General features: G+C 37.9%; 1 protein-coding gene across 4 annotated transcripts in view; it reads right to left on the reverse strand.

Moving 5' to 3' along the window:
• kank3 (KN motif and ankyrin repeat domains 3) overlaps positions 1 to 23,776 on the reverse strand; it is a 45,657-nt gene that overhangs the window by 14,925 nt on the left and 6,956 nt on the right. For all 4 annotated transcript variants that reach the window (XR_012383741.1, XR_012383740.1, XR_012383739.1 and 1 more), the window contains 4 exon segments: positions 5,641 to 5,722; positions 4,006 to 5,565; positions 2,293 to 2,401; positions 94 to 315 (listed from right to left, as the gene is read on the reverse strand). Coding sequence is in view for 1 of the 4 variants with exons in the window: in NM_001257149.1 (NP_001244078.1) it covers positions 94 to 315; positions 2,293 to 2,401; positions 4,006 to 5,565; positions 5,641 to 5,677 (1,928 nt within the window). In the remaining 3 variants the exon portion in view is untranslated.

Genomic DNA, 23,776 nt, shown 5'->3' on the forward strand with positions numbered 1-23,776 from the left:
GCTCAGCACTGCTTAGCTTCAGTGAGTAACCGGTCTTGGGCTGCAGAGTGATATGGCTATGGCAGTCAACACAAAAAAACGTCATATACTTACTTTTCCTTCACTTCCTCTGCCTGATCCTTTAACTCTTCAGTCCCTGCTGGCATGTTTTCATCGCTATCACTTTCATCCGCATTTATATTCATCTCTTCATCAGACGTGTCCTCTAGAGCTGCTGCTTCTTCCACACTGCTGTCTGAACAAGCACCAGCCTCGCTGCCATCAGAGGAACTCTCTTCCTCCTCCTCTTCCTCTTCACTAGACGTCGACTCATACCTGACAGAATTAAGGAGAAATTCAATATTATGCATACTTAAATAATTTAATTCAACTTTATTTCTATCGCGCTTTTACAATGTAGATTATGTCAAAGCAGCAAATAGAAGATTACAGTCAACTGAAACAGCGTCAGTTCAGTTTTCAGAGTTTAAGTTCAGTTTAGTTCAGTTAAATAGCAAGTAACAATTTACAATATGGCTCCATTAGTTAATCTATTTACTAACATGAGCAAACAATAAACAAAACATGACAGTATTCATTCATCTTTATTAATGTCAGTTAATGAAAATAAAGTCAGTCCTTGTTTATTCAAAGTGCATTAACTAATGATATAACATATAATACTCAATGCTGATTGGTCATTCCAAAGTACCTTCTTTCCAGTTGAAACTAATAACACAAGCTCATCCTGGTACTTTAAATAATTTTTAGTCAGTGAATACGTTCACGTTCGTATTTATATACGTTTTTTTGACTCTTCCATGCTATCTTGTGACTGAATAATACGTAGGTTAGTGTATACTCCATTCAGCTGTTTTTGTTTCTGTCAGCTTTGCTTTCAGTCAAACTATCATGCCTCAGTACAATGTTTGTGTCAAGTTTTTTTTTTTAACATTTTATGCCAAGTCGCTGTGTAATAAATGAAAAAAAAAAAACATTGAGGTGGTCTTTTCGCACAATAACAGCCAATATGCTTGGCTTTATTCTGTGATAACAACCGCCTGGATGTACTTTATCCCTATCTTAACAATCAATTCTTTGGATTGTAATAATGTATTAGTAAATGTTAGGGTTATCACAATACTGGAATTCGGTACCATTCATTCATTTTCTTTTCAACTTAGTCCCTTTATTAATCTGGGGTCGCCACAGGGGAATGAACTGCCAACTTATCCAGCACACGTTTTACGCAGCGGATGCCCTTTCAGCTGCAACCCATCTCTGGGAAACATCCACACACACATTCACACACACACTACGGACAATTTAGCCTACCCAATTCACCTGTACCGCATGTCTTTGGACTGTGGGGGAATCCGGAGCACCCGGAGGAAACCCACACAAACGCAGGGAGAACATGAAACTCCACACAGAATTGCCAACTGACCTAACAGAGGCTCAAACCAGCAGCCTTCTTGCTGTGAGTGGACAGCACTACCTATTGTGCCACTGCGTCGCAGAATTCGGTACCAATCGATACAATTTTTTTTAAAAACTTCGATTTCCTGCTGACATTTGAAAGCTGTTAAACCCATAAATGACTCTGATTGGTCGTGATCAGTTTACTGAACTCACCGCTGTTTACTGAGTGTAAACACAGATACCGGGACACTGGAGCGTTTTAAAGCCCCAATTCATCAGCAGATCACTCGTATGTCAGCTTATAGAGAAACCAGCTGATCGGCGTGACTTTCAAATGATCCATTATCCCTGTATCTGTGTTTACATTCAGTAAACAGCAGTGAGTTTGATGAACTGATGACCTTCACAGCCAATCACAGTCATTTCTGTTGAGCATGTGAACACAATGGCAAATCAGCGCTGTTTAAGAACGCACTCAACATCGCTCAAATGTTGGCAGGAAATGAACGTTTTCAGTATGGATTGGTACTGAATTCCAGTTATGTGACAACCCTAATATGTTGAAATGAACAATAAGTAAATCAGTCATGTTAGTAAATACAATAACTAATATAACCTTATTTTAAAGAGCACAAATTAATACATAAGAAAAGACTAAATTGATATTTGCAGCTCTAAATTCATGTATTATTTAACAGAAGATAGATTATTTTACATATGTACATATACATTTAACAACTGTCTATAACATATTGGTGTTTTTGCCACTCAAGAGTCTTTGATACTGATTTTACCGTGGTAAAAGCACTTTGTAATGCATCATTTTTTACTTTCATTTTCTATTGTACTTCTATGAAATATTTTTGGATATAGTATAAAAACTGAACTCACCCTCCATTTAGAATCCCGACAAATTGTAAGCTTTTTTTGCCGCTGCTGGAAGCTGCACCAGCACCACTCCCATCCTTCCTCTTCATGATAGATTTCAGAGGGCCTGCAGCTTTAGTGCAAACAAATCAATTTTAATGGATAACCTTAAAATACATGCTGTTTTCTTAGACAGAGTTTAACATGAAACAGCATTCCCAATCCATTTAAGACAGGGGTGTCCAAACTCTTGGAGGGCCATTGTCCTGCATAGTTTAGCTCCAACTTCCTTCAACACACCTGCTTGAAAGTTTCTAGCATACCTAGAAAAAGCTTGATTAGTTGGTTCAGGTGTGTTTAATTGCGGTTGGAACTAAAATATGCAGGACACCTCCAGGTCTGAGTTTGGACACCCCTGATTTAAGATAAAGCATGAGTTTATCCATTTTGCATTGACTGAATCATGCTCTAATCTGTTTTACATGCAATCTTAACCTAAGGTAGTTGATTGCATCGAATCCCATTGCCCTAATCAACTTACTATACACGAATTGAAACTAAACAGCCATGGTTGAATTAACATAGAATTTAAAGTAACGACCTTAAGGTTAACAGTGTTCATTTTGATTATTACCAATGGCAAAAATTTATAATTCTACTTTAACAAAAGTAGTACTCCAAGCAGGCACCTTGACCTCAAAATGAAATCAAATTCACATCAAGGATGATGGTAAAAAACACATTAAAAATGTTAATCGATGGTTGAACCTAGGATCCAGGAGGAGCAATGCGGTTTTCGTCCAGGCCGTGGTACACTGGATCAGCTCTTAACCCTCACTAGGGTGCTCGAAGGTTCATGGAAGTATGCCCAACCAGTCCACATGTGTTTTGTGGACTAGGAGTAGGCATTCGACCTTGTACCTCGTGGCATTCTGTGGAGGGTGCTCGGGGAATATGGGCTCAGAGGCGCTCTGTTAAAAGCTGTCACGTCCCTGTATGAAACTGTATGAGTAGGAGTCTGGTTCGCAATGCCGGCAACAAGTCAGAAGTGTTCCCAATGCATGTTGGACTCTGGCAGGGCTGTCCTTTGTCACCAATTCTGCTCATAGTTTTTATGGACAGCATTTCAAAGCGCAGCCTAGGGCTGGAGGGGGTCCAGTTCGGGGACCACAGAATCTTTGTTATTCGCAGATGATGTTGTTATGTTGACTTCATCACACATGGACCTTCAGCATGCGGTTTGCTGCTGAGTGTAACATGGCTAGAATGAGAATTAGCACCTTCAAGCCTCAGGATCCCCCGGAGGAGCTTAAGGAAGTGTCTAGGCACAGGGTCGGGGTTCTCTCCTAAGACTGCTGCCACCGTGACCCAGCCCGGGAAAGTGGTAGAAAATGAATGAATGAATGAATGAACAATCGATTTGATGTTGAAACCTCGAAGTCTATTTGACATCCACACATTGATGCCCACTTGACCACTAAAGTAACGACACAAAGTTTATCATAATAAACGAAAAATTCTACAAATGTACATTGGATTTTTTTTTTTATCCCTACAATGTACACTTATTGGCCACTTTGCATTTTTACTATGTGTCATGACATGTTTTTAATGTTTTTTTGTTTGTTTTTTTACATCAAAGTGCTCACAGCTAGTGCAGTGAAGGCTTAGTTAACCATCAATATAATGATTTTTAATAAATATTACTTCAGACATACTTAAAATACCAATACTCACTCTCAGCAGACGTTGTCTGTTCCTCGCTGTCTTGTGGCTCAGTGTCATCAAGACATTCCCACTGGACACCAGTGCTTATTAGCTCCACAGGTTGTTCCTTAGAAGTTTCCTCAGGATCTGTTTGAATACTTTGGTCCTTTTTTAAATCATACTCAGGGTCAGTCACATCAGGAAACAACACTCCCACTGAACAAACTTCAGGACATGTTTCCAGTCGGATGCTGACTGTCTCTGGTTTAGCTGTCGTCTCTTTGTCCAACATGATCTTGGAGGTTCTCTCAATTTCCTGAGCCCTTAAAGTTTCGAGATCTTGGTTGACCTGAGTTAATCGTGTCTCGAGAACCTGAATTGACTCCTGTTGAAACGTGATGGTGTGTTGTAGGTTGTCAATTTCTCGTTCCGCCTCGCTTTGTAGCCCTAGAAATGACTCAATGACCCAGACTGACACATCTTCTGTATCCACCGTGGTCTGAATTCCCTCATCACACATGGCATTAGCCTCAGTTTCAACAGCTGCGTGACAAACATCGATGATTGATCCAACGGCAGCATCCTTGAGCGTTTGACGATTAGAGACTATCACATTCTCAAGAGGTACATCATTACCTACTGCTATGGATTTTGTTTCTAAAACAAAGGTTGGTATTTTCTTGATTTGCTCTTTGTCTTGTTCCTCTACTGCCTCAGTGGGTACTTGCAGTTTGATTGCTGCTTCAAGTTCCTTTGTTTTATTTTGAAGCTCCACAGATAGCCTTTCTTTTTCTGCACGGAGCATGGCAACTTCTCTTTCCAGGACTGGTACTCCTTTTACTCTTTCTTCCATCTCTCTCAGCTGTCTAAGGGCAGCAGCCATCTGTTCTCGAACTGTCTGAAGCTGCCCAGGAGGCATTGTTCCTGAGTTTGAGGCTGGAGTGCTCCATCCGGAAGTCTGAGGACTTGCTCTGGTCCATGCCCCAGAAAGGGGGTTCTGCATAACATGTGACATCGGTAGCAATGGGGCTTCTGATGGCTGTGAAGAACCTACAGAGAAGTCCCTATTAGATACATTGGTTTTGGAACTCACTTTGGAAAGGTCAGCCAAATTGGAGCCTAATCCATTGGAAAACTGACTTTGCTCTTGTTGGAGCCGGAGGCTAGTTTCAAGAAGTGTTCTTTCCACCCTAGGGTTACGTGGTGGAGGTGGTGGTGGCACTTTTGAGAAAGTAGGTAAACTGGGACTGATCACTGGTAATGGGGAAAGTGGCTGTGATTTATAAGGTGGTGTGATTGGGCTCTGGAGAAAAGGTTGGTTAGTCTGACCATTCTCACTAGTTGTTGAGGAAAGGGACTCGGTGGAGGTCCAGCCGCTGGTTCGACCCCCAGTACTCAAATTTCGCCTGTCACTCCTAGATCCTCTCCGAGGGTGCACATTAGCCCTACGAATGCTGTGCCCACTCTCTATTTCCTCAACATACTTGAGGAAATCAAGGTCCAGCTCGAATCCGTAGGGTGTCTGTACAGAATAAGCACCACTTTGGTCTGATTCTTCCTCAGCAGAGCAATGAAAAGGGGCACTCAGATCTACAATGCAAAAATAACAGATGTATTCATCCTAAAACAGTACTATCAACTGAGAGCAGCAGAGCAATTACTTACTTGGCACTTTGGAGGTTATGTGCACAGATTGGGTCATTTTATGTAGCCTTCTGTTGCCCCTCCAGAAGACAAATCAGCACACCTGCAAGCAAAAGACACAGTGAAGTTTAATTATAAACTCATTTCGAGAGGATCACATGCTTATGATTGATCACAGATGGTCCCACATTAGGTAATGCTTGTGATTCACCAATCAGATGATTCCTAACTTATTATAAATAATCAGAGTTTCTTACTTTAGTTATGTTTGCCTTAAAGAATCCCCCCTTCCACCCTTACCCCTCCTCTTTTCCTTTTATAGGGCGGCACAGCGACCCAGTGGTTAGCAGTGTTGCCTCACAGCAAGAACTTCACTGTTTTAAGTCCTTAACAGGCCAGTTGATGTTTCTCTGTGGAATTTACATGTTCTTCTCGTGCTCGTGTGGGTTTCCCGCAAGTTCTCCGGTTTCCTCCCACAATCCTAAGACATGCGTCTTAAGTGAACTGAACAATCTAAATTGACACTACAGGCGAAGTCTTAAGCAGTAGTGTATCTCTATGGCAATTCCTTGTTTGTGATTAGCACTAATTAAGGAGGGAGTTCTCGAGACCTACCTGAGCTCAAACTTCCCTCTTGCCCTGCCAAGCTCAATGCTTTCTACCGGGCTCTCTTATAATCAATCATCAGCTAACTGTAAACTCTTAGCGTAAAGCCAAAAAAAAACATTGTTTAGAACCTGCATCCCAATGCATTTTTATTATTAAGCAGCATTTTAGAATGTAAATATTTTTCATTAAGACTGTGTTTTTACTGCATTTAAGAAAAACTGTGCCTGTCCATCAGTGCCTAATTTGTGAATTGCGAGGTCCCGAAACAGATCAGGGTAACGGATCTGGCATGCTACCCGAGGAAGTAGAGGTGTCGCACGCGAAGTAAAGACTGGGGCTGGGCGAAAGTGTAGAGCAGGGGAGGGAGTTAGATAGCGGAGAGGTGTTGCGGACAAAGGACGAAAGTGAAGAGTGGAGGGGTGGGGGTAGGATGGGTGTCGCGGGCGAAAGTGTAGAGGGTTGGGGAGTCAGAGAAAAAAGTGAAAGGGATCAGTGGACGGGGGAGAAGGATGGTTAAGGAGGGGGATCGGTAAAATGAGGTGCCAGATCAGATTTCAGAGGTCCTGCATCTATAGTGTTCTGGCACAAATTAAGCCCTGCTGTCCACACTATACAGCCTAAAATGCATAAAACGTGACCATTTATATTCACTAGGGCACAGGTGTCAAACTCAGTTCCAAAAGGGCCGCAGCTCTGCACAGTTTAGTTCCAACCATAATTAAACACACCTGATCAAACTAATTGAGTCCTTCAGGCTTGTTTGAAACCTACAGGTAAGTGTGTTGGAGCAGGGTTGGAACTAAACTGTGCAGGGCTTCGGCCCTCCAGGAATTGAGTTTGACACGCCTGCACTAGGGTATGTGCATATTTTGCCAGCATACACACTTGCTGTGTACCAGTTGTGTCAATTGGATGCGCTCTTCAGAATCTCGCCAGAAGTAGTAGGTTATCTGGGTAATTCTCGCATATCATTTTTTGTATACTACTCGGCTCGCATACTGTTTTTAACGTACTATATAGTATGGAAATATGCGATCTCAAACGCAGCATGTGTATCAGTGTCTATCCACACTGAAATTGAACCTCAGCATTTCCCGCCTAAAACGGGGTCATCAGCTTTTTCAAAACACTTAGAGAGTAGTGTGGACGCCAGGCCAAACCGTAACAAAACTTATGCATTTTAAAACTAAAGCACACTAGAGCAAACTGCACCATAGAAGCTACTATGTCTGTTTTGGTTCATACAAGAATGGGTTCACAGTGTAGCATTTCAGTGTTGTTTAGTTGATAAGAGACAACTGGTAGTTCCTGGGTTGCCACAATTGACGTGGGCTTATAGGTAATGGTGTTGATGCATTTTAAATGATATTTTCATCAGGTCACAGCAATGATAGCTACTTTCCAGTTTCTAGTCGAAACATGCTCAAGTCTAATGTCCCAGAAAGAGCTGTTTTTAGACTGCACACATAGTCCTGAGGTTTCTGTAATCACTTGAGAATTGCGGTTAGCTGTTCAGCAAACTTGAAAAAAATGCATTTCAAAATAAGACTTCTTTGGCTGACAAATAAAAGACAAGAATATCCACAATGACATTAAAAACTTTAAGATTCTGTTTTTCAGTGTGTGTACAGAATTAGAATGAAATATTGGTTACATGATATGCTACTGTGTGTTTTTGGGCCAGTACGCTGGTATCAAAAAGACACCAAATAATGTTATTAGAATAACAATTGAAGTGAATTGCTAACTTTCATCATAGTATTTCTGTGATATTATACCACCCTTAAATGACTTGCTCTTCCAAAATGATAAAAACCTTCCTTAAATAAATTAGCATTTCAGTTTTATACAAAGTAGTTGACTTTTTGCTTATTTGAGTAGTGACTTGAAATTACTACAGAATCTCAATATTTCTTGAACCAATGTTGAGATTTATGCCATGATTTGGTTGACAACTTTAGGAAAGAAATCCTAAAAGATTCCTATAATCTTATGCTAAGATTTTTTGTTTGATGTGTTCTCCGACAGCTGGTTAATAGGAGTTTCGATCAAATTTTCTCTCCGATGAAATGAAAACTGGTCATGTCAGAAGATTTAAGAAAATTTCATGCAGCGAGTCGTCTATCATAATGACCATAAACCATTAGGAGCCCTGAACCTGATGATGCAATCAGCGTAAACATTTCAAACCACTGTGGGGAACTGCTGAAACCTTTTTTTCAGGCATATTATGGGTAAAATTACTACTACAGATTGTTATTTACATTGAAATAAAGTTTAGATCATTTTCCTATTAAAAGCTAAAGTCCTGTGTAGACACCTTATGTATTAAACATTTGCAAAATCACTCCACTTCAGGCATTTTACGGCAGCAGATTTTCTTTGAGTAAAGTTCCTAAAATTACTAATCTAGAAAACAGAAACGTTTTTTTTTTTCTTCTGCCATTCTATCATGAAATAAAAGTTCTCAAACCATGAAACAGAATTTTGGTCACCAACAACAGGGGTTAATATAATGATTTTTTGTTTTTTTAATGTAAAGAATGTTCCTTTAAATGGTTAGTTATTCCATAAAATCAACAAAAAGGGTTATAAAAAACACATAAAATATGCTAATGGTCTAATCCGATTTAATGAATTATGCTAAGCTAAGCTAACAGTGACTATACAAAAACAAGAAATCGGCTGAAGGTTTTCAGAAATTCAGTAAACTGTTTACCTCTAGAAGACTTGTAAAATGAGCCATTTTCTAAAAAAGGGGGAGTGTTCCTTTAAATAACTATCTCGAAATACATCTTTATCATGATGATATAATGATTCAAAACATACAAAAAACATGTTCCTTTAAATTGTTAGTTATTCTAGAAAATCAACAAAAAAAGTGTTATAATAAATACATCTAAAAAATGCTAATGGTCCAATCCGATTCAATGAATTATGCTAAGCTAACAGTGAATCTGCAAGAACAAGAAATCGTCTAAAACTTAACTCTTGAAGACTTGTAAAAGGAAACTTTTTTTTTTTTTGAACATGGAGTCTTCCTTTAACTGACTATATCTTAAAATATATTGATATCATGAAATAAAAGTCCTCCAGCCACAAAACAGAATTTTGGCCATACCAACATCAGGGGTTTATATAATGATTTTTTTAAATAGCGTTCCTTTAAATGGTTAGTTATTCCTGGAAAACAACAAAACAAAAAATATAAACACACGTAAAATATGCTAATGGTTCAATCTGATTCAATGAATTATGCTATGGTAAGCTAACAATAACTCCGCAAAAACAAGAAATCGGCTGAAGGGTTTCAGAAATAGTTTAAGTAAACTGCTTAACTCTAGGAGACTTGAAAATGAGCCCGTTTTAAAAAAAAAAAAAGGGGGGGGGGGTTCCTTTAAATAACTATATCTGGAAATATATCATTACCATGAAATAAAAGTCCTTTAACTATGAAACAGAATTTTTGTCATACCAACAACAGGGGTTGATATAATGATTGTTTAAAAAGTGTATCTTTAAGTAGTTATTCCTAAATATCAACAAAAAGTGTTATAATAAATACATGTAAAACATGCTAATGGTCCAATCCGATACAATGAATTATGCTAAGCTAAGCTAACAGTGACTCAGCAAGAAAAAGAAATCGGCTGAAGGGTTTCAAAAATGGTTCAAGTCAACCTTTTAACTCTCGGAGACTTGAACAATGAGCCTGTTTCAAAAAAAGGGGAAGTGTTCCTTAAAAAAACATCTGTAAATATATCGTCATAATGAAATATAATTTAGGCCATACCACCCAGTGCTATCTAACTGCACGCATATTTTATACACAAAGACACACACATGAAATATTCTGCACATCCTTTACAAAGCTCCATTTCAATAGCAGTGGACAGAGCAGGTCATGGAATGGAAATATAGTTACAACACACACACACACACACACACACACACACAAAGAGGAGGGGAAGCATGTTACACATAACTGTTTTCACAGAGCCCCGGGCACATTCCACCAAACACTTCCTATTTCACACAGAGCTAATGTGACCAGGCTCGGACATGTCACTCCAGCACAAAGACTCCACAAGGGCGGCAAACTGGCTCGAATGCAGGATATAATGAGCCGACTGTTGGGAAGAAGAAAAAAAAAACAGAAGCGCTACACTGGTTTAAGTGGTGTTGGCGAAGTCTGCGTCTAATTAAAAGCATACTGTGTCCCGTTTGATCTCATTTAAGAGGCCAAAGCTGTTTGTTTTTTTTCACTGATTGGGCAAAGTAACAGTACCACGTGGAGGCCGAACCCAAATGCTTCAATATGTTCTGCGCTGGAGAGACTGACAGTGTTCGGCGCAAACGCACACAGCTGAGAGTATTTTCATTCCCCGCGACTGCAGTCTAGTCTGTCAGCTCAAAAGCGTGCTTGCATGATTTGCAGCTTGCAGGACTTCCCCGTCCCTCCAGCTGTGCGCTGAGAGGTATCACTGTGTTTGCCTGCTGCTAAAAAAGCCTAATTACAAGGCAAAGGGGGGAAAAACACATTCCTGTCTACCTACTTAACCAGCATGCTACAAACATGCCAGACTCACGAAAACAAATGCATCTGCACCATTTGACAGACACATATATGAACACTTGTAGTGCAAGACCAAAGTGTTTTTGGATATACACTGTGAAAAAATGTCTGTTATTTAACAGCTTACCTATTTTACGTGTTTTCAGTTTATTTACAGTTGCATTATGGAAGCTTGATCTCTGCCCTGTTGACTTTTGATGTTGAAAATTCAACTTTACAGTTGAACAAAGTGACATTTTAGTAGATTGGAATAATATTATGTATAAGAAATAATATATAGACAAATACACTCTATTGCTTTATTGGGTACACCTGTCCAACTGCTCGTTAGCGCAAATTTCTAATCAGCTAATCACATGGCAGGAACTCAATGCATTTAGGCATGTAGACATGGTCAAGACGATCTGCTGCAGTTCAAATCGAGCATCAGAATGAGGAAGAAAGGGTATTTAAGTGACTTTAAACGTGGCATGGTTGTTGGTGCCAGACAGGCTGGTCCTTGTATTTCAGAAACTGCTGATCTACACGCACAACCATCTCTAGGGTTTACAGAGAATGGTCTGAAAAAGAGAAAATATCCAGTGAGCGACAGTTCTGTGGGCGCAAATGCCTTGTTGATGCCAGAGGTCAGAGGAGAATGGCCAGACTGGCCATTTAGGGCCCTATTATGGCCAGTTTCCACTGTCAAAAGGCGTACCGAACCAAACCGTACCACTTTTTCGGGACCCTTTCGTAAGGGTCCCAAACTGCAGAAAGGGTCCCAAAAGGTGGAGCTGCACGCGCAGCTGAACGCTATTGGTTTACAGAGATACGTCATTCGTAGACTCAACAAGCCAGAATGTAAACATGTTTGAAATACACAGCGAGAGTTTACAGCGGAATTATAAATACATATGCAGCCATGGTCGATCCTGCAAACAAACCCTGTCGTTGTCATGATAAACAGTCACAAAACCATGGAGAAGAGCAGATTCACCCTGTGCCGCGTAGTTTTTAACAAGCCAGTCTGAAGCCCGAGTGGTTTCGCTTTCTTTCTTGCGTTCGCCGCGCGTCTCTATCTGAAATAACAAACTTCTTGATCTGATAATAATAACATGCACTTGATTATTGACAAGCTTTGGAAACCCGATCCTGTGAGAAGCTGACAAACGCGAGTAACACATTCAGAAAGAAAAGGACAAACGCGGGAAAAAAGGCGAAGCCAAGGAACACGTTATTTCTTCAGCAAACATGAACAAACTGCCTTGTTTGAATCTTTATTATGACCTTTTGGGCTAATATGAACTGGGAATGATGGAATGACTCTCTAACAGAGGCTTCATGTGCTGCTGAAGATTACAGACACGGATGAGAGGTTTTCACTGACTGTAGGCTATACTTTGTGTTGTTTTTAACCTAATTAACGACGAAATGTCTGCTTTGTGTAGTTTTTCTGTAGTTGGTAACATATCAGAGACTGTAAGGGTCTGTATGTGTTCATATATGTTCATTTATTTATTTATTTATTATAATTATAGACGTTACAGTAGGCTATTTCTCACCGTCATTGATCTGCAATTATAATCAACTCCTGTTTATAGAAAGTTATAGAAAAGTTAGTAATAAACATTTATACACAAGTATTTATGTGTAAAGCATCTGTTTTGTGAGAAGTGCTTTTCATATGATATGTGAACGACCTGTACAGCTTTATTGTAGACATTTTCTCGAGCGAAAATGACGTTGACTGAAACTTTGTCATACACCACGCCCACCAAAAGGGTACCCTTGGTAGTGGAAATGCAAACCTGATAAAGGTGACCCGAACCGTATCATACTGTACCAGTCAGAGGAAACGAGCCATTATAGACCCGGCGCAATGCGTTGCAAGGGGCGACACAACTGTTGTTTGCTAATTTCAGCTCGGCGCAAGAGTCATTTTGGGTTTGCACCACACTGTTTAAATGGCAAATGCGTTTGCACTCATATGTGCGCCTATAGACGTTCTGGTCTAAAAATGGAGGCATGTTAAGGCGCATTGCTGGTGCGTTGCTATTTTGAGGAACTATAATAGACTGCACAATAGACCAGATCAAAGCAGGTCTATAGTCCAGCGCAGAGCGCGTCAGTTGTGCGCCTCGCTTACACACTGCTTAATACACACAGGATGTACATGGTTTCCGCTACATTCATTCTTCCATGGCGGGGCGTCACGCCAAAATACATTCCGCCACGTCTACATTACAGCTTCTCATTCAAAACATATAATTTTTTTAATAGCGGGTAATAATCGCACTAAAATGTATTAAAGGGTAAGTGAATTATAACAGCACAAACGTTTCTGTAACCGTAGTAGTGCTGTGCGTCATTTGTTTAACCCTTTAAAGTGACGTGCTGGCTGTCTGACTGACAGGTGCGTGATGCGTGAGGCCAGAAAACACGACGTATAGCCGTTTCACTTTACTTCAGGATGCATTAATACTTCTCTGTAGGCTATTGGAGACATTCATAAATATTCCTAGCAAATCTAATAAATGTTGGAGGCATACTTGTTATATAAATGCACTAAATCGCACTTCAGCAGCATTTATTTGAGAGCGCACAAGAAGATCTGCACTTGAGCAGCGTATATTTGACGGCGTGCAAGAAGTTTTGTGCATGAGCAGAGGAAATCGGCGCGCAAGCATGCTCATAGGCTATTACATAAATGTGATCTCGACTCCTAATACTGCGCTCACAATATGCTATAAAACTGAATAATATGCTTAAAATATTACAAAAATGATCACTTTTTAGCCTACATAAATATAAAAATCACTGATTTCATGCCTTCTTCATTCCAGGGGGATTTTTTAGTTTATTCATAACAATTTGCTTTTGTATAATGTTATCAGTATTAGCAGTATTATTTATTATAGGCATATTTATATTTGTTTCATTAAAAACAAGCTTAGATTTGCCCACCTGTCAGGTTTTGGACCATATGGGGCATAGCATGTCTGTTTGGATATAACTCAGTTGTTTGACCACACTTTGTTATTGTTGTTTATTTATTTATGTGCTGGAAATTAGAACTGAATTTAGAAATAGTTTTTAATTTAGAAATAGTTTCCCTATCCACGAGAGTGAAAGTAAACAATGAGGAGGCTCTTCTCTCATTCTCACGTTGTAGATGTTCTGTTTAACTGTTTTCTCTCTAGTGAAGCGTTCAGTTTTTCCACTTACAAAGTCCGTCACGTAAATAGCAAATGTGCTATGGTGCGACGCAACTGACTCTTTAAGGGAATGGGAGATGAGATTCTGATTGGTTTATTCTCAAAACACATCTATAACTCATTAGGACAGGGATGTCAAACTCCGTTCCTGGAGGGCCGTAGCCCTGCACAGTTTAGTTCCAACCCTGATTAAACACACCTGATCCAGGGCTCGAAATTGCGACCAAAATTCCGATATGTCAACTTGCTGCAGTAAACAAATCCAAGTCCGTAATGCTTGCCCCGCCTTCACGCTCTTCTTATTGGCCCACCACTGCTCTAGCACTGAACGCGAATGATTGGTTAATGTCAGCTGTCAATCACTCAGCGCCTTCTGGTTTTCGGATGACAGAGAGAGCTACTACCGCGAAAAATTGTAAAGCGCTGAAGATGAGAATGAAGATTACACAGACAGATTTAGTTTTAGAAACCATCTAGTGACAAATAATGACACATCTTACTAGTGATCATGTGCTGAAAGTTATTCCACCACCGACACTTTTCCAACAGTAGAAGACTTCCATTGCTTCAAGTTCGCTATGAAAAGTCTGTGGGATGGAATTTTCATTTAACTGTTTGCCACATCTAGCACGAGAGCTTCAGTTTAATGCTCCATATAATTGCCAGATTCTGTCCGCCGTGCAAGTGGCGGACATATTTTCCTCACACTTGCATATGTATTAATTTTTTTTTTGCTTGTTAGTTTGATTAGTGTTGATTTCAAATGCTATAAATATGTTTGTAGAAAACTTGTAGGAACAGTACTTATAATTGGTGGTGTGACTAAATCTTGGCTGATGCGCCTAAATTTTTTAAGTTAGGAGCACCGGTGCTACCAAGCAAAAAGGTTAATTTCGAGCTGTATGATCAAACTACTTGAGTCCTTTAGGCTTGTTTGAAACCTACAGGTAAGTGTGTTGGAGCTGGGTTGGAACTAAACTGTGCAGGGCTGCGGCCCTCCAGGAATTGAGTTTGACATCCCTGCATTAGGAGAATAAGCTCAACCCTGTTAGACCATGCACTGTGGCGCAAAGAGCCTTTTTCCGCCCTTAAAATAGCAAAATTGGATTCGGACACGCCCTTAATGCTTTTGCGCCCTGCGCTTTGGACTTTGCGCCTGGATCGTCAAAATAGAGCCCTGAATGTTGAAACAGTGGATTTGTGATCTGAAACGTGCAACGAAAGCACCAGGAGCAATGTATCTTACGTTTCGCAAAAAAAAAAAATGTAGGCCAAAGAACCTGTTTCAAACGACTTTTCCCTAAGGAACATATTTCAGATTCGCAAAACATTTAGACAGCGCCCTCTTGTGGATTTGTCATCCGAAACATGCAAAGAAAGCACCCAGAGCAATGTATTTAATATTACGCAAGAACATATTCGGCCAAATAATGTATTTCGAATTAGTTTTCCCTAAGTAACACATTTCAGATTCGCAAAATATGTAAAAAGTGCCCTCTAGTGGATTTGTCATCTGAAACGTGCATCGTAAGCACCCGGAGCAATGTATTTTACATTTGGAAAAAAAAAACGTAGGTCGAAGAATCTATTTTAAATGACTTTTCCCTAAGTGACATATTTCAGATTCGTAAAAACTGGAGACAGCGCCCTCTTTCGGATTTGTCATTTGAAACGCACAACAAAAGCAACTGGAGCAATGTAATTTACATTTCACAGAAAATTTAGGCTGAAGAACCTATTTCAAATGAGCTTGGAAGAAATGCTCTGCCTGCGTACCTTTTAGTTTCTTCTTTCAGTTTTGGTCCATAAAAATAAAAGCTTTGTGAATAACATTCCCCAATTTCAACATGGGAACAGTGACTTCTCAGAGCAGGCGTATAACTCGGAACAAATCTTCCACTGTGGCGTTGTCTGAATGGGAGTCATGTTTTGCAAGTGACCTCATAGCTCTCCCTCCCATTTTCCTGCAGAGGAAGCAGGAGCTCTCTGTTCACATTACATGTTATGTGAACTTTTGCAGGCAGGGCAAGGACACATCTTCCTTAAAACAGGCCTGTTTCAGGAGTGGGCAGTCCAATAAAAACTTTCAAAGAGCCCTTTGACGGCAACCTTAAAGCATTGTCAGGAATACTGTGTGAAGTGGCTCAAAGGACAGATTTGGCAAATAATGGCAAACAATGCGTAATCATTTACGGACATTCATGTTGCTTAAAACCCACGTGACTTCCTTCTATAACACAAAATAAGATATTCAGCCAAATGTTAAGGCTTCTCCTTATCATACAGTGAAAGCATAGTTATTTGTTATGTCTATGTAGGTTTTTAAGGTTAAAATATTATAGAGAGAGCACAGGAGTCTTTACAACAGACAGTACATACAGTTGACATGCAGTCAGATTTATTAGCTCCCCTATTTATTTTTTTCCCCAGTTTTTGTTTAATCGACAGATTTTTTCAACGCATTTCTAAACATAATAGTTTTGATTTCTAAATTATTAATTTCATTTAATAATTAATAATTTCTCATTTCTAATAACTGATTTATTTTATCTTTGCCATGATGACAGTAAATAATATTTGACTAGATATTTTTCAAGACACTACTATACAGCTTCACAGCAGGTTACGGTAATTAGGCAAGTTATTGTATAAAGATGGTTTGTTCTGTAGACTATCAAAAAAAATTTTACTTATAGGGGCTAATAATATTGACCTTAAAATGGTGTTTAAATGGTATTCTAGCCTAAATAAAACAAATAAGACTTTCTCCGGAAGAAAAAATATTATCAGACATACGACGAAAATTTCCTTGGCCTGTTAAACATAATTTGGGAATTTTTTTTTTTTTAAATCAAAGGGGGGCTAAAAATTCTGACTTCAACTGTAAATAGTATCATCTTTACTTCAAAACCTACATAAAAAATATGAGTTACTCAAAATAAATGTTGTTTTTCATGCAAGACTAATAAACAATGAAAAAAATCTGCTTCAAATTTAGTATATGGAAAATAACTACTATTTTTCTTCTGTGGCATTATGTAAACAAACCAGCATTTAAAGGGGTACAATGACAGTTGGGTGATTCTGATAAGAAGTGAGTCTGATAAGAAGTATATATATATATATATATATATATATATATATATATATATATATATATTAAGGGTGTCAATCGAAATCGATCAAAATTTATGCTCAATGTCGATTATCGGATCAAAAAATAGAATCGTCGATGCTGCCACGCCCCCAATGTCACGTCAGCTTGGCTTGGCAAACAGGAAAAACAGGCTTGTCGAAGTGCTTGTTAAACTGTGCAGACGCAGGAGACCCGTCGACAGGGCTGAAACTTTCAGGGCTCGACAATAAGGACTGCCCAATGGCCCGAGGCCAGCGTGCGAGACGCTCGGGTCAGTGTACAGTGCTGCCTTGTTGCGGGCCAGATCGAGCCAGAGCTGCGTGCTGCGACTGTCTGTCAATTGTGTGCAAATACAATCTTACGGTGCATTCACACATAGGCGTTTGTTTCGGAATCTGTCTCGGTTCCCCCGTTTGCGTGGTTTGTTTGGCATATATCCAGCAGTTGCGCTCGCATTCGCGCCAAATCAATCAGTCTGAGATCGCCCGAATGAGACGGTCTCTGCCCTATTAAGCGGATCGATTGTAGTGAGAAAACAAAATGCAACGAACTAACGACCCAGGCTATATCACAGTGTATTATGATCGTGTAATAGCCATATATACGGCTATATGAAGAGAGAATGATGAGCAGGGCGAGATGTCATTCTTACCGGTAAATGCGAAAGTGAAAGCATGCTGAAATATCACGAGAGCTGTTATCCAGCCTGTTCTCGGTTTATCCGTTAGGAAAATTGACCGAAGTTACTATCTGATCATTTTTTCATGTTTTAATCTTATAGTATGTTGTGTTAGGCCAGTTGTTTTGTTCTTTCTTTCGAGCTGTCAGTGCGGAAATGATCAACATTGATCTGCTTCACGATCTGATGCAGTCTCGGTTCATCTGCTATGTCTCTCTATAATTTAAGCCTAAAATGCAGAATTCTAGCCAACGTTTCTTTAAAAGATTGATTAATTTAATAGATAGATTTTGGTAATTATGTGTGTAACTTACCTTTATTCATTTGCTGGATGATTTGGTTATGGGTAAAACAAAGACCATGCAGGTCAAGTAGTTTAAACGGTAGGCTACAAATAATTAATTCGTTATTAATTAATTAATTATTCATAATCGAAAATCGAATCGAGACTTAAGAATCGAAAATGTAATCGAATCGAGGATTTGAAGGATCGTGACACCCTTAATATATATATATATATATATATATATATATATATATATATATATATATAGTCGTTTTATTGCAGTTTTTGGACATTGACTTTTATATTGATGAACAGGGGTTACATTAGAAATCTGGGCAAATGTTAATTGTGAAAACGTCAGTGGTTTAAACCAAGTCGTCTCAAGGTCTTTAGGTTTATTTGACTTTATATTTTGACTTCCTAATTACTGCAAGTAAATGAAGCATGTCAAAGACTAAACAGAGAAGCTTAAACAAGAGCTTTTCACAAAAATGTTTCAGTGTAATGGTCTGGTCTTGTGTTTCGAAGATGGGTTTATAATGATTTGAGTGTTGAAGAAAAGTTGACAGAATTATAATTTAGGGTAAACTAAGCACTTGGCAGATGCTTTAATGCAAAGCAACATATTAGGCTGGCCACAAACTTGAAGATTTTCAGCCTGATTTGCATCCCACCAACAACTGAGGGGGGACTGGGTTGATAGATTTGAGGCTTGCTGCAACAAGATCAAAAGATTCTCAATTGTGTGGTGTCATGATGATTGTTTTACTGAGTCTGATCCCAGATCGTAAATTTCAGTCGTGTTTGATATAGCTTAAACATGGCGGCCACAAACATGTCATGAAAGTGACCTAGAGGAATGATTTGTACAGCTATGACAACAGTGAGAATGCTTCCATGTTTCTCAGCATATTTCTTTTTTCTTCTTAAGTCAATTTAGATTAAGTTCTTCTAAAAAATTGCAAGCGTGTGGTCTTGGGTTGTGGCTGAAGCATCTAGTGTGGGATTTCAGAGACTTGTATCTGGTGTCCGTATGTTTGATAATTGTTAAAGGGGTGCTATTTCACTTTTTAAATGTTAGTAAGTGTGTTATAGTGTGTTTGGGCATAAAAGAAGATCTAAAATATAATAAATGCACTCAAAAAGTTTTTAAAATCTCTCTTCAAGCACTATAACACTGTTTACAGCATAAACTACTACGTCAATGATCCCCTCAGGTGCTGATTATGTGCTTTATTCAGTGTCAAATGTTACCAGTGTGAGTCTGAATACCATTTCACATGACATACAGCTGGGAAACTAAATATTGAACATGTTTTTCATGGGAATAATATTTCTAAAGAAGCTGTTGACATTGAACCAGATTATGGTAAAAAAAAAAAAAAAAACTAAACAATTCAAACATAAAAAAGAGAGAATAACTAGTTATGTGTAATGACAATGAAATTGCAAAAAGTACTGAACTACTGAACCACATTCAATACTTTATATAAAGTATCTTGATGGTTCTGTGGGTCTCGTCTATCAAAAATCTTTATTTTGTATTTTCTACTGGATTAAAGTCAAGTGATTGGCTGAAAAACCATTTCCATTTCCTCGGCTGTGTTTTGGATCATTGTCTTGCTGAAATGTCCACTCTGGTTTCATCTTTATCCTCCTGATAATGTAGATGTTGGACTGAAGCAGATAATATTAATTTACAATGACGAATGGCAGATGATTGCTGAACAACTACTGAGAGATTTCAGTTGCTGTCTGGTCTTTCACTGCCTTTCTACAACTCCCTTTATTCATGTGTTCAATACTTTTTCTTTTGTCATTTCATTTTATTGCGCATAACTTAATTTGTGAAATAATAAGTTTTGTTGTCTTTGCCTATATAGATTTCTTTAGTTGTTAACAACATCAGGTGAAACTTTCAAGTCAAGGTCACCCTTAGAAATATGTTTTCTGAGAAAAATGGTGACGTGTTCAATACTTTTTTTTCTTGTTGTACTGACAGCGGCAACATATAGTTTACCTAAGATTCTGTAAGTAAAATAACTAGCAAACATGAACATACATTTTCAGTCTGTACTTTTAATCATGTTAAAGAAGATTAATATTTATTAGTATGATTAAAAACCTTCTGAACGGCTGATATGTTTCTGTCAAGTCACGTCTAGGCATGAGCCGGTATAAGATTCTGACGGTATGATAACATTGGATAAAAATATCATGGTTTCACGGTTTTGCGGTATTGTGATTACTGCTCTAAAATATAATCTTTTTAAATGTCTGGGTAAAAACAGGGCTTCTGCAGGTTTCATTACGCTTTAAGACCGTTCTAAGACCATTATCAATGAAATTTCAGAATATCACAGGACAAAACGCTAATAATTTTTTGTAAATGAACAACAAAAAACAACAGATTTTTTTACTTGCCCAAGTAAAACTAAAATTCAGTTATTTCTTAGCCACATATTTTAAATAATGTGTTAAAACAAGCTAACTGTAGTTATATACATATATTTTTATTAGCACAACCTTTATTTTTTTAAAAAAGAAGCTATAACAAACAAAATTTCTGCACAACATAAATAACGTTTTTTACAATGTAATTTTGTTTTCTAATGTTCAATAAAATATTTTTTTTTTAATTCTGAGGTCTTAATCAAGGTAAATAATAATTTTGAGGGCAATATTTTTATTTAATCGACACTCATCATGAGATACTAATCTAAAAGTCTTCTGAGAATCAACCCAAAACAGAATATTTTTTACAAATGCAATGTAGCATTAATAATATTCAATTAAAGACAGTCAGAATGTCTCAAAGTTTTAAAAGCTGTAATAAGATTTATGCACAACATAAATTTATGCATAAAAACATGGAGAACTTTTAAACACGTCATTGTAAGGATGAAAGGAAGACAATTAAACCATATTGCCAAATAGTTAATAAATGTTAATTTTATTAAACATTTTTTTAAATGGATTTGTTAGTTTTACTGATTGGCCATAGCTTTACATGGACAATAGTTGAAAATTATGACCTGTTTAAAAGTATTTAAGACCCACAACAGCATATTTCAGTGAATTTAGTTTTTGAAATTTAAGACATTTTAAGACCATGCGGACACCCTGAAAAAAACTAACCTTTTTCCCCTTTGAACACAATATAGTTTATTTTGAGATACATTTTTAATATTTGTGAGCAGTAAACGTATCAGGCTGCTCTCTTCATTAGTTTCAACAACTCAGATTTACAATTTAAAACAGCATTTTCGATATTTTTTTCTGCTGGCGATACTGTTTTCCTAAAAAGCTGGTAAAAAAACCTTGAAAACGGTTATCGTCCCATGACTAGTCATGTCTACTTTAGCACAATCATTCTTTAAAAAAAAAAAGACAAGTAATTAATTTTGTTAAACATTTTTTTTTATATGGATTTGTTGGTTGCACCGATTGCCCATAGCTTTACATGTGAAATATATATATATGTATAAGTGAAAATTTTGACCTGTTTAAATGTATTATTTAGGTCCCACAACGGCATATTTCAGTGAATTTTTTAAGGCCTTAAATTGAGCTTTTGAAATTTAAGACATTTTAAGACCCCGCAGACAAAACTTTTTTTCCCTTTGAACATAATGTTTTGAACATAATATTTGAAACATAATATTTTGAGAAACATTTATAATATTTTGGAGCAGTAAATATGTCAGGCTGCTCTCTATTAGTTTCAAAAACACAGATTTCTTTACAATTTAAAACTTTTTTCTGCTGGCGATACTGTTTGCCTAAAAAGCTGGGGAAAAAAAAACTTTGAAAACGGTTATCGTCCCATGCCTAGTCACGTCTACTTTAGACAAACAAATTGCTTGTCGCTGGAATCTTGTAGCATGTTGTTAGGAGTCAGGACGTGCCTTTGTCAGGCATTTAATACACATTTTATTAGTTTACATCTTCCCTGAGAATTGAACCCGTGATCTTTCCAAAGCTAACGTAATCTTCCATTGTTTAAACTACAAGAATGAACTTTTCATTGACTTTGTTTTGAAGAAAGTAGCAGCGCGAACATTCTGCGAATTATCTCCTTCCCTGTGCAACAGAAGAAACAAGCTGTTTTTAGGATGTTCATATTTTCACCATGTTTCATATTGAGTAATAATGAGTCTTTTTTTGACCAGTTTTGACCAGTTTTACGTCCAGCACAGCTGCTCTTTCCTGAAGGGAAGTGAGCCTGATAAACCCCAGGGTCTCCTGAAAACAGCAGCCATTGTCTTTCAGGACAGCGAGAGCTAGACAGTTGATCAATGGAGCAAAAGCTGCTTCCTCAAAGCCCAGGCAAAGCAAAATAAACAAGGAAACGGAGCACATGCACATACGACATCGGCTCATTTTTCAGTCTACGAAAGCCAAAGTTTAAAGGCTAGATGCTGCAGGAAGCGCTGACCTATTTTAAATAGTCACATTTATCTTGTGTACATGCAAATCTAATACACATCAACATGACTTTTAAGATGGTTGAATCATTTACTGTAATAAAAAAAGTCTTGCCAACTTAATTTTTTGTGTTGAATTAAATGATCTTTTCTAGTATTCTCAACTTACAACAATTAAACCGACTAAAAATATTAAGTTAAACTTTGTACTAGGTTTGGCCGAGGTCGACCAATTGGGCATCGTATGATGTCTAATGTGAAACATTGCGATGGAGGATGGCAGCGTCATCATAGCTGTAGGTGAATTTATTATTTATGAATTGTTAATGAATTCATAATGAATTAATTATTTGTAGCCTACCGTTTCAACTTCCTGACCCGCATGGGCATAAATACAGATAAGTGACACACAAATTACCACCTGTCAATCACATTTCCGCAGGACTCTGCCATGAATAGGCAGAGTGATCTGTCTCGTTATAATGCCGTTGACAAACTTGGTTGGTAATAAAGGTGCACAACCAACAGCAAATAACCAGCAGTATCTGAGGTTTTCACTAAAATTACTGAGTACAAGCGTGAAAGCGAAAGATTGAAGCAGTGTACTCGCACTGAGAGACGTTCCCTGATAGCTTTAAAAGACTGCAGAGTCATTAAATAGAGACAAGATTAATTGAATATCACGTTTAACAACTATAGTGAGACTCGATCGAGTGGTACATCCTCGATAAACTGTCCGACGTGCACTGCTCTCTGGGGTTTTGTGCTTAAAGCACCCCCTGACACACTGCTGGAGATTAGACATGCGTAGGCATGGGACGATAGCCATGTTTGGAAAAGTCAAGGTTTTAAAACCACCAAAATTTTCAGCTATGCCGATCCTAAGGTATGTGTAAGATTTTGGTAACACTTTATAATAACTACATACTAACCATTAGCCAATGGCCAATGCATTAATAACCAAGCATTAGCAAATAGCGAATTTTATTATCTCTTAAGCATTAACTCTACATTAATAAACGTTAGTAAACAGTTTATAACTGCAGCTACAAATGCTGTATTCTTGACTTACAACCACATTTATAATGTGATTAATAGCTGTAGCTTTATACTTTGTTAATGATTTATATTTCATTATTTACTGTTATTTAATTAGTTATTTCAGTTATTTAAGAATTCAGAATGAGTTAGCAAATGATTAATAAACTATTAAAATTAACATTAATGATTCTTATTATTCAGACATTTAT

This window comes from Danio rerio, chromosome 8, assembly GCF_049306965.1.
Source record: "Danio rerio strain Tuebingen ecotype United States chromosome 8, GRCz12tu, whole genome shotgun sequence".
Lineage (NCBI taxonomy): Eukaryota > Metazoa > Chordata > Actinopteri > Cypriniformes > Danionidae > Danio > Danio rerio.